The sequence below is a fragment of the Sander lucioperca genome, chromosome 6 (assembly GCF_008315115.2).
Source record: "Sander lucioperca isolate FBNREF2018 chromosome 6, SLUC_FBN_1.2, whole genome shotgun sequence".
NCBI lineage: Eukaryota > Metazoa > Chordata > Actinopteri > Perciformes > Percidae > Sander > Sander lucioperca.
The window spans coordinates 33,243,930-33,263,546 of NC_050178.1; the positions used below are offsets into that span (position 1 = coordinate 33,243,930).

Here is a 19,617-nt window from a genome sequence, read left to right on the forward strand (position 1 = left end):
GTCAGTAAGTGTGTCATATAGAGAGTGCAGGGTCATCCAACAAGGAACATTTGCTGCAATATTCATATTCAGTTTGTATTTGGCCTACAGCAACTAGCGGCCTCCACATGGTACCTCCATTACATGTAGAGTCTGCAAGAAATGTGATTGGTCATCTTGGGCTGCTTATGTTTTCGCCAGTGGAGATTGTGAGGACCACATTAGGTAAATTGAAAAAGGGCACATTGACCTTCTTTTCTAGCGAAACTAATTATCTGGCACTAATTATCTGTTTTGCTATGACCTCAGTTTATTAACTTTAGCTGCTCTTCCTTTGATCATTATTCTAATGATGTTCAACTCCTGAAGTGAAACACATTTTTAAAAGGTATCAAAGCAATTAAAGGGTCTCTCCCCAAAGACTTCTTTACACTTCGTATTTTATGATAATGTCTCAAGAATAAACCTAAACTCAAACTCAAACTCAAACCAACTCAAATTTAAAAAAGCTGGTCTCTTCTCAAGTCTTTTTTTAAATTGGTGGAACTTCACAATTCTTTCCACAAAAACAGAAACATAAACTGCACACCACACACTTTCTGGACTGTCTGCATCACAAAGAAGGTTGAAACTGGAGTTGGACAGTACTAGCTTTAACAGAAAACCAGGTGTAATATGGCTGATGAGATTGAATCACAAGCATGTACAAATGTTTTATATTTTACAAGTGCAGGGTATGCAAGTAAAAAAACGAGCACAAAAGCACTCACACACACCACATTCTCACTTCTCTTGAGACTGCATCAAGAATAGAAGCTGATGAATAATGTCACTTCATGAATGCTAAATGTGTGTTAACCCCTTCAACCTGGTTAGACCCACCGGCGGGCCCGTCATTACAAACTCATGTTGTGCAGACAAGTGCTTTGCATAACTTGGAAAACTTTTAATTCTAGTCAAGATTTCAGTATTTCCAATGAAACCAAAGCTGCCAGGCTGAATTATAGGGAAATGTGTAAAATGATGCACCCGGAATCTTTGATTTACATTATTTATATAGAGGATCATATAGCTTTCTTGGAAGAAAAGAAAATACAGATTATATTTTTGTCAGTCTGGATATAAATGCTTAGACTCACTTTAAAGCTGCTAAAGTTGAGGCTTCTTTAGGGCAGCAGAAATAAGCTGTAAACACATTGAAATATTGCCTTTTGAGATAATATGACTACTTTATAGCAAAGAGTTTCCTATTTACACATCCAGCTGTTACGGAGCAACATTAGCATTCATTTGGAGTCTTGTTTCTGGTCACCTGGCGAATGTAAGTCCAATATTCACTCCCTTTTTAGCTCTGTCTTGATCTCCACCAACTCCCAAGGAAAATGTCCGCCTTTTTAGCTGCTAAATGCTATGTATATGCTTTGCAGCATGAACCAGGCTTTCCGTGTTAGTGTAAGTTTGTTTGCATGTAATAAGCATCTAGACAGGTTGTGAATAACTAAATAAACTACATTCCACTTCCAGGATTGCTCCGGTGCCGCAGGAAATTCCGCTGGATGCATGTCTTTTCGCCGATGACCATTTCCTGTTGCTTTCTTTGTATGGAATTTTAAACTCCGGTCCATTTATAAGGACTATGGTTAACAGCTCCTCAGATCTTTGCAGGGTAAATTGAGACAGCTAGCTAGACTCTCTGAGTCTGTCCAATCTGAGTTTTCTGTCTCACGACTAAAACAACTTTTGAACGTACATGTTTCACCAAAACAAGTTCCTTCCCAAGGCTATTTTGCAGCGGCTCCGTGCGGAGCTTAGCACCGCCCCTGACGATTGTGATTGGTTTAAAGAAATGGCCAATAAACCAGAGCACGTTTTTCTCCCATCCCAGAATGCTGTGTGGACTAGCCAGACCCTCCTCAGCAGCGCTGTGAAGGAAGGTCTGGCGAAGCGAGACTAGGTTGTGAACAACTGTGTGAAAGAGAAAGTGTGTGTGTGTGTGTGTGTGTGTGTGTGAGACTATCTACAAGGGACAAGGTCAGGCAGGGCTGCATTTTAATTAACCAACGCTCAGTCTCACACTATCATCAGCCAAGCTGCTCTTATAGCTGAGGGCTGGTACATGCCGGGCATGAAATAATCCTCTATTGATTCACTTCACTGTCTTTGTATCTGTTGCTATGTGTCGGACTCTTTCTGTCTCTCCACACACACATCTCTGTTTCTCTCCATCTTATCACTTCTTGTTTGCAATTTATTTTCATTGTGCCATTTTTTCCTTCTCCTCTCGCTCTTTGTGTCATTTGCTCTGTGGCACTCTCTTGCTTTTCAATATCCTTTTCTAACCTGCATGCTAGGAGCCCAGTGAAGCATCCAAGCTTCACCCCACAGTGTTGGTTGAGGGGACGGTCAGCACTCAACCATCATGTTCTGGGCCATTTCATTAGACAGGAGGACACTCGGCGTAAGTGTGTGATAGGTACTGTAGATAGGTAGCTGGATTCATAGACACAGTAGATAGTACGCATAAATACTTGCCACTATGATAGGCTACCTGAGTTTCAGCACAGATACCAACTCATTTTTATCCATTACCCCTCATTGAAAAATAAATAAATATATAATATATATAATAGATGTTTTTCTAAAGAACAAGGAAGGGCATACAAGGAAGAGGACCCACTATGTCTGTGGCTGGCATTGTAGCAAGGGGGTAAGCTTCGCTTCAGAGCTCGAACCTCCTATGGCGCCATTTTGATGCTACAAAGCGATCACCCGACGTTAGCATTCCATTGACTGCCATTCATTTTGACGTTGTTTAAGTTTAATTACTAATGTTAACTAGCATTTTAGTTAGCAATAATTAGCCTATGCCTATGTTATCTCCTTACATACAACTACGCTCTCCGTCTCTGCAAGAAGAGGAATGATTGAGATTTCTCTTGGCACAGCTACCAGAAGACTTCCAACTTTCAGACAGGTTGCTCACGTCACATTTACGTCGTCTCTCTCAGTTGGAGGCTGCGCAGTAACGCTCAGCCATCACCGGAAAAGTGCTTCTAATGGCCTTCACTGGTCTCCGTCCAGAGCAACGGGATCTGTTGGTCCATTCTTATATACTGTCTATTCATTGTTGGTGCCTCAGAGACTTGGCTATTTCGTCATGATGACCTTTCAGCTCCGAGGAGACGTAACAAGCTATTTTTAGGCAGAAAAAGTATTTGTCAACAAGAAGTTTTCTTTGTCTATAGCTGTGCACCTGGTTTTATTTGCCCCTCTAAGCTTCTATCCGGCTCAATCAACTTTATGAGCGAATTCTGTTTAACCAGGCTTTGCTGACAGATGTTTGCCTGCTAATGTGTTTGGCAGGAGAGATTATTATGGCTTACTCACTCGACAATTGCTTAGCTCCTCTGCGGACAAGACGATAGTGCCACATTTCTTCCCTTGGATCCCTCTGTGGAGTAAAGAGAGAAAACAATAAGAGCTTAACAAAAATTCTATTTGTCCACTCCTGGCTCTTAAATGATCATTAAAAGCCACTGCAAGAACAAAAGCATGGTAATTTTCCAGCTGTGAATTAGTCCTGATTATACCCAACAACAAAAAGTCAGTTTGAAGTACATTTGTAGCGCATGCTTGACATTTACAGAAACTCTCACTAAAGTTATTTTTTTTTAATTTAATAACAATTTTTAATATTACTCAACAGGGCCATGTGCTTAACCTAATATACCTCAGAGGAATTTAGCTTAAACTGCTATAAAGTACTGTAAACTTTTTTCTTTCATAGCTGACAAAGTACCTTAGTGTAATGTGTTGCAAGTTAAATCCTATATCGTTGACTATCCTTTTGGGACAGATTTATCACAAGCAGTTTTAGATACTGGGGCAAAGGTCCAGTAGTCCTTTAAGCTAGCAAACATAATATACAGTTAATTCATATCCATGAGTGAATATGTGGAGTGATGAGTTTTGTTTGTATTGGTAGTATGTATGCATTTCAGTTTTTTTCCCCAGATTTTCAAACCGCACAACCCCACAGCTCATGTTACTCATCAATGCTCTATTTACCTCTCATCTTCATTATACACATTTTTACACTTGTTGTAGTGACAAATCAATCCATCTCTTGGCTTGTTCAGAGCACAGGAAGCAAAGCCTTTAACCTCATAACCTCAGTTTATGAGTTCATGAGCTGGTTACAGCAACTTCTAGTCTGTTTTAGAAAATGTTCCTAGTTGTATGAAGCAACAGATCTAATTTCTTACTAGACTCTACGTTTTTGGTGATCACACATTCCTGTACGATCCAATAAGGCTTGAATACTTGGAAAATCAAGTATTATAAGCATTACTGTACATCTTAAAATACCACATAAAAACCTTCTTCTGTAAAGTCTGTAATTTCACAAGATAAGTAGGAAAGATATTGCACCATATGACATTACAGTAATTTAAATGAGGCTCAAATAAAGACTTGTATGAGGTTAGAGTGCTTTAAATGGACAAAGCTATACCTGTACATGATCCAAAGCAACACTATTTCTATTCAGTTTCATTGATGACACCCAAATCTATCTAGAGTCAAAGCCAAATAACGATAGTTACGTATTGTAACTCCAGATTCTATGAGTATAGGCACGTCCCTCTAAGCTACGCTATTGGGTTTATCCCTTCGCGCATGCGCAGTAGTGAAGATTTCTTTCCCGCCCTTGCGTAACACGGGCTTTCAACTACGTCCGCAGAAACTGTATATAAACAGAGCGGACCCGTTGCTCATCTCCCAACATCAGCTTTTTCTTCAGTTAATGTTACAGGAGCAGGTGGCCCGAATCTTAGAGGGCTGTGCCTATATTCATAGAATCTGGAATTACAATACGTAAAATGTACTGTGATAGCGCACGCACCGGACACAAACGGTGAAAAGCTTCCTCCGCATCGTTGTTATGAGGCGGGGGGGAAAACCCTTCGAGGGAAAACACTCTCGACTGAAAGGAATTTGTCAGAACTTTCGGTTCTCCAGGGTGTTGATAGATTGTCGTGTGTCTGCCCAGCTACCATCCCCTTCCCCGCTAGCCTGACACTCCACCGGTTAAGCTCTTTAGATGGCAGGCAGGCGCAGAACTGGCAGGAGGCATCGGGGGTGAGAGCCAGGCCGGCGTGAGCGGCGCCAAGGCAGGTCTTGCAGCGGTTATGGAGGTCCGGCGGCAGGATACACCCGGTCCGGCAGGTGGGGCAGAGACGAACACCGCTGGAAGTCGAGCTTGTCTTCATACTGCTAGCTTGAAGAAAAAATGGGAGATGAGCAACGGGTCCGCTCTGTTTATATACAGTTTCTGCGGACGTAGTTGAAAGCCCGTGCTACGCAAGGGCGGGAAAGAAATCTTCACTACTGCGCATGCGCAAAGGGATAAACCCAATAGCGTAGCTTAGAGGGCGAAGCCTATACAAAATAGAACTGTAATAAACTAACCTTAACGAAGCATTGTAGCAGTCTTAACCTACAATACATAGCATGCCCAGTCATCCACCCAAATGCCTTCAATACAACCTCTTTGCAGAATACGAATGTCTATATTCTTGTATTTCCAGCTGCAATGTTTTGACAATTTCCACAAAAGATTGATGGACTTGAGTGGGTTTTGCACTCAACATGCTGAGGTCAAGAGAAAGTGTTCTCAAGTTGTGTATAAGTGCTTTCTGCTCTTTGTGCAGAGGTGTGTGATTTTAAGAGGTAGATGCTTTGATCCACACAGTAAAAGACGCTTCAGGTGGAGAAACCATCCTGGTCGAATGGATGACTGATCTTTTTCTCCCCAAAAATCTTGCACACACATTCATAGACACTTGGCACCCCATCAGCCGGTGTCTCAAAAATATGGCTTTCAAAAGACAAATGACTCAATGTCTACATCTACAATATTTAATTTCTACTGTATATCACTCAGACCTTTCTACTCTTGTCTCCAGCTTGTTCAGAATGCTGCACCGAGGCTTTTAGCATTATTAAGAAAGAAAGACCATGTTAATCAAACTCTCGCCTCCCTCTACCAACTTCCTCTTAGTCATAGAACTGAGTTGAAAAGCTTTTTTTTTGTCTGCAGAGTACAGTCTCACCCATGCTTTAGTGCAGAGATCTTCAACAGGGGGTCCGTGACTCTATAGGTCCGCAGAGTTAGTGCAGAGCGGCCGCCAAATTATTATGATATAAAAAAATGTCTTAAAATATACATTAATATGAATCCAACATTTTAATAGCAAAGATAAATTGGCCTATTTGTGAAGAAAAAAACAAACATTTATCTACACATTAATGATAAGCTTATTATAGGTGAGGTAGCCAAACAGGATTCACTGTGCCTTCCACATGTAAGTTTAACATTAAAACATGATGTATAAATAATATATTACTATCCATTCATTTTCATCCATCCGGCCTAGTTTAATATGCAACTCAATTTTATACAGTATATGTAGTAGGGGGTCCCTATACTCTCTCTCTCTCTCTCTTTAAGCTAAGCGGTCTTTGGCCTAAAAAATGCTGAAGATCCCTCCTCTAGTGTATTACTGTCCTCATACCATGCTGTCACAGACTTGAGATCCTCTGACCAAAGGCCTGTCTGTCACTAAAGAAGGTCCTGGTCTAAATGTGTTAGTATCCACTAGTTTTCAACAGTGCCTGATTTTGTCTGGGACTGTGTGTCTGTCGTCTTCGGTTGGTTGGTTATCTGTTTGTACATTATAAACTTGTGATTTTAGTCTATGTCATTGTTCTCTCTTTTCTTTTTTGTGCCTGCACTGCTACACATGTTGGATCAACACTGTTGTTTACATAGCTTGAGTTGAGTTAAAAATTGTATCCAGAATCATTGAAATAAAATAGGCTCCCACTTAAGGCCTATTGCTCCAATTAAACAATATTATCAAAACATTTCTCTTGTTTCCACACATAATTTATAACCTTTAATGCATCTGCCTGACAGTATGTCAGACCTCCCAGGCCATTAGCTGTCTCACCAGATGACCATTAAATGGAGTTTTTTGTGGTCATTCTGCATGTGTATTAATTGCCTCATTCATCAGCTGTGTGTGGTTCTGTGTCACAGTAAGAGTAATGTGCCTTATTAGTTTTAAAGTGTTCCACGTAGGGAGGCATTGTGGTTGTAAGTGGCCTGTATAGGCTTCCTTTCACAGTCCAAAGAAGTTAGGTGAATTATCTAATGCTGGTTTCAGACCAATTGCACAAGAGCCGAAGAGTTTGTGCACTTCCTCACACAAACTTTTCACACTTGCGAACTGTCTACAAAGCAGCTAACTATGATGCAAATTTTCCAATCCGGGATTCATAGCCTTCCTGATCATTTGTCCCAATGCTTGAGATATTTTATCCAAGTACAGGAGATCAGCGTTACATAACTCTGGGAATTTGGACATAAAGATTTCCTTTATCTAGTGTGTATGAGCAAATATATTCTCTTCATGTTTTATTCTACAAATTGCTTACTGACTGTATGCCAACATCCATTCACTATTTCAGTTGTTTTCCTTGTTTTCCCTACAATATCTGTTCTTGGCAGCAGAAGCATGATTCATGTTTTTATGGTCTTGACACCTTTTGTAAATGTCCTCAAAAGATTGATGGACTTGACTTGATGGACTCGGGTTTTGCATTCAACATGCTGAGTTCTAGAGAAAGTAGTTTTCAAGCTGTGTATAAGTGCTTTCTGCTCTTTGTGCAGCGGTGGGATTTGTTTTTAAGAGGTGGGTGGAGACCTTTGATCCACACAGTAAAAGACTCTCATTGATCTTAAGGTAGGGGAAACCATCGTGGTCGTATTGGCGACTGTGAGAGTGTTTTTTTCACACCTAAAATCTTTCACACACACATTCACAGACATTTAGCACCCATCAGCCACTGTCTTAAAAATAAAGCTTTCAAAAGACAAATGACTGCATATTTACACCCTTCTCCGCTCATTCTCCTGTAGCAAATCAATTCTATCTCGGTTCTTCCCAGAAATAGCCTGTTGTCTTAAGGCCTCTGAAAAGCTAAAATCAACAGACAAAAAGAGTCTGGCTTAGACAAGTGAATCTGAACTGGGCTGAAAAGCTGAGGCTATACAGTAGCTGCAGAGCAAAGCAGCTATGGCTACAATACACAACCATAACCCCATGTTTTCTTGTCAATAGCTGAAAAGTATCTTTATGCCTCACAATAGTTGTATGTGAAGAACATGTGGGTTCAGTAAAAAATAAATAAATAATAATTAATGATATTTATGGGTGCCTTTCACATCACTCAAGGTCACCTTACAGCAGTCAAATCAATAACTAAAAACAACACAAACAGCTACATAAAATCAAAAATCTAAATATTTAAGTGATTTTCTTGTAATTTCAGCCTTCCCTTATACAATAAGTATATATCTCACCCCAGTATATCTCTACAGAGAAATACTGTATATATGTGTGTGTAAACAGCAATCCTCAAGATCTTTCGCTCTCTGTATGCAGTGATATTTTGTAAATATAATATTTGTAATTTCTGCTGATGACTCACAGAAAGGAAAACAAATCAGTTGGTGTTAAACTGCAATCTGTCTCCTGCTGGATTTCTTTTATACTGTGCATGCCAAAACTCCCACCCATCTCATTGGTAAGGAAAATATTGGAGGTGAAAATGATGGAATAAGATGTAATTTGCACCGTGCTATTGATTTGCAACAGCAAAAATAAGAGACTTGATTTACAATTTGTCGCAGTTACGCGGGCTAGACCCCCTGAGGGTGCCACACAAGATACATCTCCCTCATATTACTGACAAACCTGAAACAATAATCTCATAAATGTGTCAGGCTGACAGGAAGTTTTATTTTTTGAACTGCACCTGGGAAAATTAGAAAGCTCTTCTTTCAATAACTTATAAAAGAATGTATTCTTTTTTTGTCTTAGAAGAGTAAAAGCAGCGGTGGATGCATAATATAACCTATCCATTAACACAATGCTTCAAAGACACACAGGGTACACACATGAGTGCTTTTGAACCTCCGATATTAAACAAACGAGAGTTGTATATTGACAGTGCACATACACACAGGAACACTGGGAGACAGAGACATAATATCGCCCATAGGAACACGTAAACTTAAAAATAACAAATAACTACACAGTGGTGCAAATCTGTAATTACAAGAATCTTCAGAGAGTCAAAGACTAAAGTAAACTAATAAACCTGCTGTGAATAAGGAATGGCTAAATTAATTTTGCCAAGGGCTATGTATGAGCATGACAAGAAAAGGAGAAAGGATTGAAAGGATTGGAACTACTGGGCTAATTTGGAAGCTACTCTATGTTCTCTTTCCAGCTTACAATGTGTGTTGCTGTGTACCTATTATTAAAGAGTTTGGAATATTTTAAGCTGGGTTGTATGAGGTACCTTTCCATAGTCTATAGAAGATGGTGGTCCGCATGCCCCCAGTTTGGAGAAGCAGGCAGGGGTACGAGCATGGAAGCTAAGCAATGTACTGCCACCTGAAAAAGGCCCACCTGAAAAATCGTGTCAGTTCAAGTGTATGCTATATTTTGATTTTCTTTTCTACAGCTTTACATTGCCGTTAGACAGCCCATTCTGATGGGGAACTGAAGCCGTCCATCTATGCTCTCTTTAAAGCCACCATTTTGACAAAAACCCAAATTTTACCTTGCAGAACACAGGGGTTGCTGGTCTACCGCTGCCTCAATCAGTTAGTTTGTTTTTGTTATTATGTGACTTTGGTGTTTTTAGGGGTTAGTTTGAATTCACATTCAAGTTTCACACTATTATATGTAACATGTAAACTGTAACTGTTTCTAAGCAAACAAGAACCACAAAAACATTCAAGTAACACACAGCACAAAAGCTTGTGTCCAGGGCCAAGGGCCATTGTACATAATCAGACTTCTTGAGAGTGATATTGTGCTGGAGGCCTTCCAGAAGAGCACTCTACCAAAGGGATCTACAGTAAAGAATAGCCCCTCATTGATTCACTGTGCAACAGCTCGCCTGAGAGGCTGGAAACATTCCCCTGTCATTAACAAAGAAAAATGAGAGGTTTGAATTGAGAGAGAAGGGTGAAAAGGTTAAAGAAATAATTGAGCCTTTAAAAGACAGCATGACACAACAGCTCCTAAAGGTGTTTTCAGTTTTGCACAAGTTGCAAATGTAAAATTATATTCTGGATATATTCAAATAAAAAAGCATTTTTTCTGAGAGGTGTTCAAGCTAAATAAGACAAAAAAGAGAGAGAGCTGGGGTGCATTTAACCAAAGACAGCATCCAAAAAGGACAAAAAGGCTTCCTTGTCTTTTTCAGCGTGCATCGGTAAATAAGATATTATTTCAGAGATGTTGCGATACCATTTTTTCCTTCCCGATAACGTATATATATATATATATATATATATATATATATATATATATATATACTATATATATACTATATATATATATATATACTATATATATATATATATATATAAACTTTTTTAACAGCTGTATACCACTAACCCTGTATGGACGTGATTGATGTCATTGTTGGATGGCCTAGCTCAGGTTAAACCCTTTGTAAAACATGAAGAAATGCATACAGAGAATAAATGCCATAGAACTTTCTTTTATCTAGTTTGACAGTCAATCATAACTGAAAAAGAACATAAATAAATAAATCTAGAAATAAAAAACAATTCCTAAAAAGTAGTGTTAGTGTTAGTACAGTAATAGTAAGAAACAGTAGTGAAACTGAAATTGGCAGCACTAGTGCCACCCCTCGAAACTGAAGCTTTGCAAATTGTACACATAGCTGTTTCACTGGTTGGATTTTCCATTGTAAATCATAGCCAAATTGTGGATATTTTGATAATGTTAGCTCTGACTAACATTACACTCCATTTATCGCTGACACTGCACTGTGAAGATAAGGTCTGACAATACGAGACTACACTCCGTTACACTCCCTGCGAGCAAACCATACTGGAAATCAATCAAATCCTTCGCCACTCTTAAAACAGCTGCCAGCACAACTTTCTGTTTTTAGAGCGGTGAAGAAGAATTGACTTCCGGTTTGGTCAGCTAATGAAAGCTTACGTTAACGTTTTTCATCAGATGGATATCGGATGGGCGCATAGACTTGCGTACTCACCGTTACTGATACCAGCATTTTAGGCAGTATCAGAGGCTTTCCCGATCGGTATTGGAACAACTCTATCATTTTCACAATAGCACAATATAACCGCATTCCTTAAATGCATCTCTATATAGTATGCCATTTACCAGTGTTTGTGACCACAGCCATCATATCTGTACACTATAGGTGTATAAATAGGTTTAGTAGGCACACCGAATAACCTAACAGGATACATGGAACTGGGCACGTTGAATGTATAAAAAATGAGCAGAAGTTTAGTTTTTTTTAAAAATTATTATTTGTTACCTGATGCTTGTAATCTGTGGTACTTTTGTTAGATTACACTGATTACCATTAATCACCAAAGGTCTCCTGAGTTTGTTAGGATTTCTATTTGGATTTATTATAAGACAGTGAGTCAAGTGGTTTGGTAAAGCCATTATATTTTCCATGTTGGGGAATGCATATGAAAATGATAGGAAATGAGGAAAAACCCAAATCACATCATATTCTCCATATTTCCTGCTCTCAAAGAAAATGGTTACCTGCCACCATTTTCACTTAAAGCCAGAAGCACTCAACTCACACATAGTTCTTGTGTGCTGCCTTTGAATAGCTCAATGGTGTTTTTTGCCTCCAACGTCGCCTTCCAGGCAGCTAACCCTAACCTTAACCCTAAACATATCCATTGCTGCGCTGCCTGGAAGGCGACTTTGGGGGCAAAAAACACCAAACACCCTTTGAATATGTCTCAGTTCCGTTGTTTGACTGCAGTTTGTCGACAAGGAGAATCAGCTTGTAACACAAACAGCTTTGGCGTTGATTTTATCTCTAGACACCCGAACGTTCCTTGCTCCTGTACCTTACATCAGAACTGTGTCATATAAAATTGCCCAAGAGTACTGGCATTTTCTGACAGTTTAAAAAGCAATTTATCGAGTTAGAACCTGGCATTTACATCCCACTTTATCTTATCTCATACTTAACTATGTTTACCACCTACACTCCTACTACAGAAATTATTTTACATCCCGCCACCCATACGTTAGTTTATTTACATTTGCAGATGACAGTGCCCTTATGGACCTCATCATTAAAAATGACGAGTTCATGCACAGGAGATGGGTAGCTCACTTTACAACATGGGATGCCTTCAGCTGAAGTCTTGTGAAGGTTTTCAGACAGTATTGACTTCCTGTAGAAGCCTTGTGCTCATTTACGCCTGAAGAACAGGAGTACAGGAGCAGCAACATTCAACTATGAAATGATGTTGCCATGGACTACCATCAATGACCCCATCAAACAGAGTGAGAACTAATTTGCTTATTCATGAAAGGAACTTTCCTCCGCTGGTAAGACAAAGATAATATCATACAATTAGCATTCATTTTTTTTCATTTAATCCTCTTGGCCCCCTTGGGAGCATAGGGCGTCCACCATGGATCTCCACCTCACTCTCTTCTGCGCTAAGGTCTTTACTTCTTGCCAGGAGGTCCCCGTCTTGGTCAATTCATTAAGTGTGGACCGCCTCCAGTTGGATTTAGGTCCCTCTAGCTTGCCTTGGGGATTATAGTCCAGAGCTTGTCTTGAAATGTTCCTTGGATCCTTCCTAAGTGTATGACCGATCCATCCCCACTTTATGGATTTGATTTAAATGTGGATTTGCTCCTGGTTCGGTGTATGTGTTCCTGAGATCAGAGCCAGGTCATCAGCAAAATTGAGATCTTCCAGTTGCTCAAAAGGGTTCCACTGTAGTCCTGTCCTTTGACCATCCACTGACATTTTCATTGTCCAGTCGATGGCGATAAGGAAGAGGAGGGGGGGCAGTAGACATACTCCTGTTTTTATAAAGACGGTGTCCAAGAGCTTACCATTTGAGGTGACTTGACCTGTGAATCCATCATACATGCATTTAATGATGTTGACCAGTTTTATGGGTATTCCATAATGTTGGAGCAGCTTCCACAGAATGTTTCTGTCTAGACTGTCAAAAGTCTTTTCGAAGTCAAAAAAGTTTATGAATGTGATGACTGCCATTCGATGCACTGTTCGACAATTATTCTGAGTGTTGCAATGTGATCTGTACAGGAGTTGTTTTTCCGGAAACCTGCTTGTTCTCTCCTGAAAATCTTGTCTAGTGGTTCTTGTATTCTGTCTAGGATTATTCGGCAGAGGATTTTGCTGGGGACTGAGAGGAGCATGATGCCTCTGCAGTTTTTACATTCACTGAGGTTTCCTTTCTTGGGGACTGTGACAATTAACACTGCCTTCCAATCATTGGGAATCTCCTCTTTTTCCCAGATGTCATTTAGGAGCCCATGGAGGATATTGTGGTATCTGACTATGTACCATTGTGATCTAAGTTTTTGGTATAAGGAGATGCATGAACTTTACCCCACATTTACTGAGAACATCTGGAAACTGTTAACATGAGCAGAGGTCCCCCCAAGACAGAAGAGACCTTTTTTGGAGTTGTGCCAGATAACAGGCATCGATTGGTCAGTTATCTGGTCCAATGATATACTTACAAATATCACGTCCTATGCTAATACAATGTATAGATATATATATACTGTGTTCACACAAAGAAAAGGCAGAGCGACAAATTTTGAAGATTGGGTCGGTCGTCTCTCCAGATGTCAATGGGTCTGTAAAATGATGCTGAAAACTCTGATGTAATAAACCTTTTTATATTCAAGAGCAGTGTTAACAAAGTTCCTTCTCCACACATCAACAACGCAGTGCTGCAACTAAATTTACCACAATATCAGTGGAGGTGTTGGTGTCTGCTTTCAGTATATCAGGTGGGATGTTGTCCTTCTCCGGTGCCCTGCCTATCTTCAGTTTTTTTGCTGGCTCTCCTTATATCCTCCTTTAATATCCTACCACAGTTGATGTTTAGGTCTTTTCCCACTTCCTAGATGACTGGGAGGGGTGTCTGGGGGGAGTCTATTCAGGACCTCTTCAAAGTGTTCCTTCCAGCGCTCTAATTGCTGGGATTCTTTGGTGAGAAGGTTTCCCTGCTTTTCCCTGACAGGCTGGCTTGTGGTCCGTTTTTTTCCCAGACAGCTGGCCGGTTATTCTGTACAGTTCCTTGGCGTTCCTTTCTCTGGCTGCTGCTTCTGCTTCCTTGGCCAGCTCCTCTATTTGTGCTTTCTTGTCCCTCTTGCAGCTTTTACGAACCATCCTGTTCTTTTCTTGGTAGTCTTGTTGGAGGTGTTTCTTCTTGCTGTTGTTTGTCTCTCTGTTGAGTTTTGCTTTGACACAATTCGCATTAGTTCTGTTTAAAATCGGTAATAGAAAGCGGTGTACATTTAAAATGAATTGGATGTTGTTTACACTCCTGAGTACATTGTTTGCTGTCAGCTGCCTATCAATAAGAACCTACATTACTCCTAACTGGAGATAGGAAAGACAGCCACTAACCTTACACATAATAGACAACCATCTGTTGCAAAAACTCTTCGGAGGAGACATGTGCATTGGATAAAGATTTCTCAAAACATCATTGCAAAAGCTGGCACCTTTTATACCCAATTCATCCAAAGACTTACAAACCTACAGAACTGTCTGGAAACAGCTGTTAGCTTACTACTGTTAGTGCACATCAAACTGCCTGGTGAATAACCACTCCCATTCATAACAGATGGAAATTTAAAAAAGCTGGGAAATAAATGTGGCATTAAGGAATAACAATCCTCTGAAATAAATAAACACTCCTTTGAAAAACATCCACTTAAAAAAAAAAAAAAAATATATATATATATATATATATATATATATATATATATATATATATATATTTTTATATTTATTTATACATTGTCTTATTTTATTTTTTCATAGCCGTATTTATTTATGTCTTAGGCATATTTATTTATTTAATTAATATTGACTTAAATGGCATTGCATAGACATAGGTTTTTGCCATGCTATTGTTTCAGTATCGGTATCAAAATATTTAGGCAGATATTAAAGTAATAATTTTAACACTAGTTAAATAATTACGGAGCCCCCCCTGGTCCCACTTTGTAAAAAAAAATTTATTATAACTATCTCGTGGCCTCAAGATAGTATCTCGTGGCCTCAAGATAAGTGTATATAAAAGGAGAATGCACAATGGAGCAGCTTTTCTCCCCAAAGCAGAGAGTGCATCAAGACATTTAAAGGAATATAAATAATAATAGAAGTTGGTAAATAAACAAGTATATACATGTAAAAAGTATAAATATAGGCTATAAAATATGAAGAAGAATTATAAAGGACTATGGATATGCAGTCTCACGGCAGTTCGTGTAAATGTCACGTTATTTTCTCGGGGAAAGGACGCTGGGAGACGGCTGGGAAACGGCCGAAAATGATGCTCTGCAAGCTGGGAGGCGGCCGCAAGGCGGCCCGCTGGGGACGCACCACAATAACGGGATGGCGGAGGTTGGGTTTAGGAGAAACCTAACAGGGAAAGGGCGCCTTACGCGCCGGGAGACGGCCGCGGGGGACCCGCCACAATAACGGGATGGCGGAGGTTGGGTTTAGGATAAACATAACGGGGAAAGGGCGCCTTACGCGCCGGGAGACGGCCGCGGGGGACCCGCCACAATAACGGGATGGCGGAGGTTGGGTTTAGGAGAAACATAACGGGGAAAGGGTGCCTTACGCGCTGGGAGACGGCCGCGGGGGACGCGCCACAATAACGGGATGGCGGAGGTTGGGTTTTAGGAGAAACTCTCTGCACTCTCTGCTTTGGGGAGAAAAGCTGCTCCATTGTGCATTCTCCTTTTATATACACTTATCTTGAGGCCACGAGATACGTATCTCGAGGCCACGAGTTACTATCTTGAGGCCACTAGATACTATCTTGAGGCCACGAGATAGTTATAATTAATTTTTTTTTACAAAGTGGGACCAGGGGGGCTCCGTAAATAATATACCATACATGCATGTTTTTGTAACAAAAACTCAACAAAAGAAGCACAGCCCTTAATACATTAGACAGTGCAGACATTCAATTCCGTATGCTGCATGTTGGTCAGTGAATTGCCTTTCAGTTGCAACATTGCTCGGGTTTGTCTCATTGCCAGGTTCCCACCCACAGGTCACCGAATCTATTCCATTCTGCAGCTTTTGTCTAAAACGGTGATCAAGAATAAAAGAAGGCATGGCATTTAGCCTCCTGGTGGCTTTTACCGATCTTCAGGCCACAAACCACACATTGTGACCGAGCTGAGTAAGAGGCAGGAAAGCAAAAGCACCATGGGGGAGTGCTTTAGGGAGCCTATTGGAGATGGTGATTATCGGCTGCCATTAAAACGGACCAAATGATCATCAGTATGTTTTGGGAAGCAGAAAGGAAAATGGGTGGTGACAGCGAGGCTCTAGAATGCACTTCCTGATGGTGAATACTGCCTGCTGTTGTTATAATATCACAAAAACTGCTTGTGGCAACCTCATTTTATGGACACTAATGCTTGTACATTTTTTGCTAATTTGGCTTTTTATGTAAAGAAAACAACATGTTGAACACAGATGGTGTTTATGGTTATGGTTTTTGGAACTGGCAAAGAAAAGAAATTTGCTGATCATTTACAAATGTGCAACATTTTTGGCAAACAATATAAATGTTGAAAAACACATTGCCGTTAAAGAAAACTTTAAACAGCAAATGTGCATTGCACACAAAAAAGTTGGGATATTGTACAAGGAAAACACAGCTGACAGTAAAACAGGATGTGTGTTTTAGAGATTAACTACAAATTCTGACTGAGGTTACAGTACGGTTGACTCAACGCAGCTTTTCTCTTCTGATCATTTCAGGATCACATGCAGGTCCGAGCACTGTCAGCCTAGATTCTCTTTGTACAATCGAATGCGTCAAACCACATGTGAACAGCTCACATTGTGCTTGGGATGATATAAAAGTCATGCTGTGCAGCCAAAAGTTGTTGAGACATAGAACTTTACTAGAATTTAAACAATATAACCATAGCCTAAGGAGGTGTATAATTGTTGGTTCATACAGCATCAGTGTTAAACACTACTGAGTTGTAACATACTGATGCCTCTTTTTAACATTCCTCAAGGGGTATTTTTTTTATCACTAGCTGATTCCAAACTACTGTAGTATTACTTCAATGTTAAAGGTAGAAGATTGTTGATATTTGAACTCAACTGCAAAACAAATACAACTTTATGTAGCATAACGGAAAGTAAGGGTGTGAAGTTCAGGTAGGTGAATGGGTGTGTCAGCACATTAATGAAGGGACTTGTGTTGGCCATATCTATCTCTATAAGCAATATCTGTAAAAGCTTGTGTTTAACTTCCCATGTTAAGTTTGTGCAGTTGTCGGGCACCATAAACAGGTTAACAAACAGTTTTTAGTTCTACCTTCTAAATGGTTAAATGATAATTCATTTAAAAGTGCAGTAAATGATGGTGGTGTTTTTGCTCTACCAAGGAATCACTTTATAATTAAAGCCGTATGCTGCTCATGTCACATGAAAGTACAATTACACATGCAGTTACACATGCAATTACAGTCCTCCCTCTATTTATTCTAAAGAACAGAAGGATTATAGTTTTGATGTTTATGTGTTTTGAGCAGCACAATTGTTCTTTAGCTTTATTAACTGGTATTATGTGGAATAACTTCACATGTATTAAATTAAATGTGGAGCTGTTACAAAGGGATTGTTTAAGGCAGTTATTTCAAATATGCAACATCATAGCTTTTTAGTTTCTGTCTAGCCTAACACAATCACAATGTACTAAAAGTCTCTACCCTGCTAGATTACAAACATGTGGTGACGTAAACTTTTGTGGCCTTAACAGTGATCCGCAATAATCCACCAAAAGAAGACATGTAAACCTCATTACATGACAGTTTATAAATGCTTTCAGTGTGTCATACTGGCATAATAGAACAATAAACATTCAGTCAGAATGTAATGTCACTCCTGACACATTCATGAATTGCTTAGAGGGGGGAAACTGGTGAGCCATATTACCAGTAGGAAGAGTGCTCTGCTACACTTACTACCCACTAACTTCCCAAATAGCCTATTTGGTATCACAGACAATCTTTTTATGAAGCAAAGTATCTACAAACAAAAAAGTCTTGCCTGGTGAAAAGCGTGACTGAAGGATTACCAGGCTTCAGGCAGGAGTTCTCTGGAAATTCCTGTGACAAATTTCAGGATGGAAAGCCAAACATGTCTTTCTGACAAAGTAAGTAGGTTAAAAAAGATGCTGTGGATTACATTTTAATTATCGCTGCTCATCTGTTGCTGTATTATTCAGGAGACAAACTGAGGATTTTGATGCATTGAGGAAGGAGGTGTGTTTCTTCCACGCCACCAGCTAACCTTTAAAACCGAACATTAGCACAACATACAAACACACAACAATGTGTAGCGAAGCAGGGCCTCTCTAATACAGTTACTGACTTCAATAACTCTGCCAAAGGGAAAAGTGAAACACTACTTTATTGCCGTAAGGACAGAGAACAGACACCCCCCACACACACACACACACATATGAGACATCCACCTCCTCAATTACCCACTGCTGATTCTACAAAGCCTTAGCCATTCGAGACCTCATTTGACTTTATTACAATGTCCACCAGAGAGACAGTGCCATTAATCAAATAGAAGAGGGAAAGAGTGAGCAGCCACCCAGGAAAGCAAAGAAATGAACTGAAATGGCTGCTACTGTTTCTATGTTCTGCTTCTGCCTGAGAGAGAATGAGTGACCCAGCATCCATCCATTCATCCATCTATCTATAAATCAGGATATCTGTGTCCGGGGGGAGTTGCTGAATCCCTACAAGGCTCATTGATTGCAGTTCACCGGCTACAGGTGTCTTGCCAAAAACTGATCATCCGCCAAAAACTCATTGCTGTCTATCCTACATGCAAGCGATGAAATAGGGGACACGCTGAATCTCTGATTGAGCCGCGCTGCAAATGTGTTTACAGGTCGGGCCTCTCCAGCACGTTGTTTTGTTGCGCACATTTCTCCGTTCTGCATGCTGCTAAGCCAGGTTCCCTGGTTAGCAGCAAAAAATGGCCCATTCCAAACAGGCATGTTTTGAACAGGCACTGCACTAGTGCTTCAAATGAAGCACACACTGCATCTAAAGGCAGCGCTGCATTTTCTTTTAAGGTAGAGGAGCAGTGGATTTTAGCGAGCCTCATTTGTTCTTGGATATAAAGGCACATAGAGACAGATAAGCTGTAATCACGGGCAGTGGTACTTAATTGATGTCTTATTAGGGGTCCAAGCCCGAGTCTGGAAGAACCCGACAGTAGCAAAGCTGTGGAACCCTATTGTTTTTCTAAAGATTATTAATTTTCTTTTCAGGACTGGTCAAAAACTCAGACAAAAAAACAGCAGAGATACACGTTTGGCCCTATAACTCCCAAACCGAACATCACACATTAAAAATACACATGTCCACGCGTCCCCTGGATCCAGCTGAATCT

The 19,617-nt window shown here is 40.1% G+C and overlaps 1 protein-coding gene across 2 annotated transcripts in view; it reads right to left on the reverse strand.

The window, feature by feature from the left end:
- cpne5b (copine Vb) overlaps positions 1–19,617 on the reverse strand; it is a 137,552-nt gene that overhangs the window by 42,116 nt on the left and 75,819 nt on the right. For both annotated transcript variants that reach the window (XM_036002200.1, XM_031323866.2), the window contains one exon: positions 3,367–3,430. In XM_036002200.1, the coding sequence (XP_035858093.1) occupies positions 3,367–3,430 (64 nt within the window). The remainder of the gene's footprint in view (positions 1–3,366; positions 3,431–19,617) is intronic.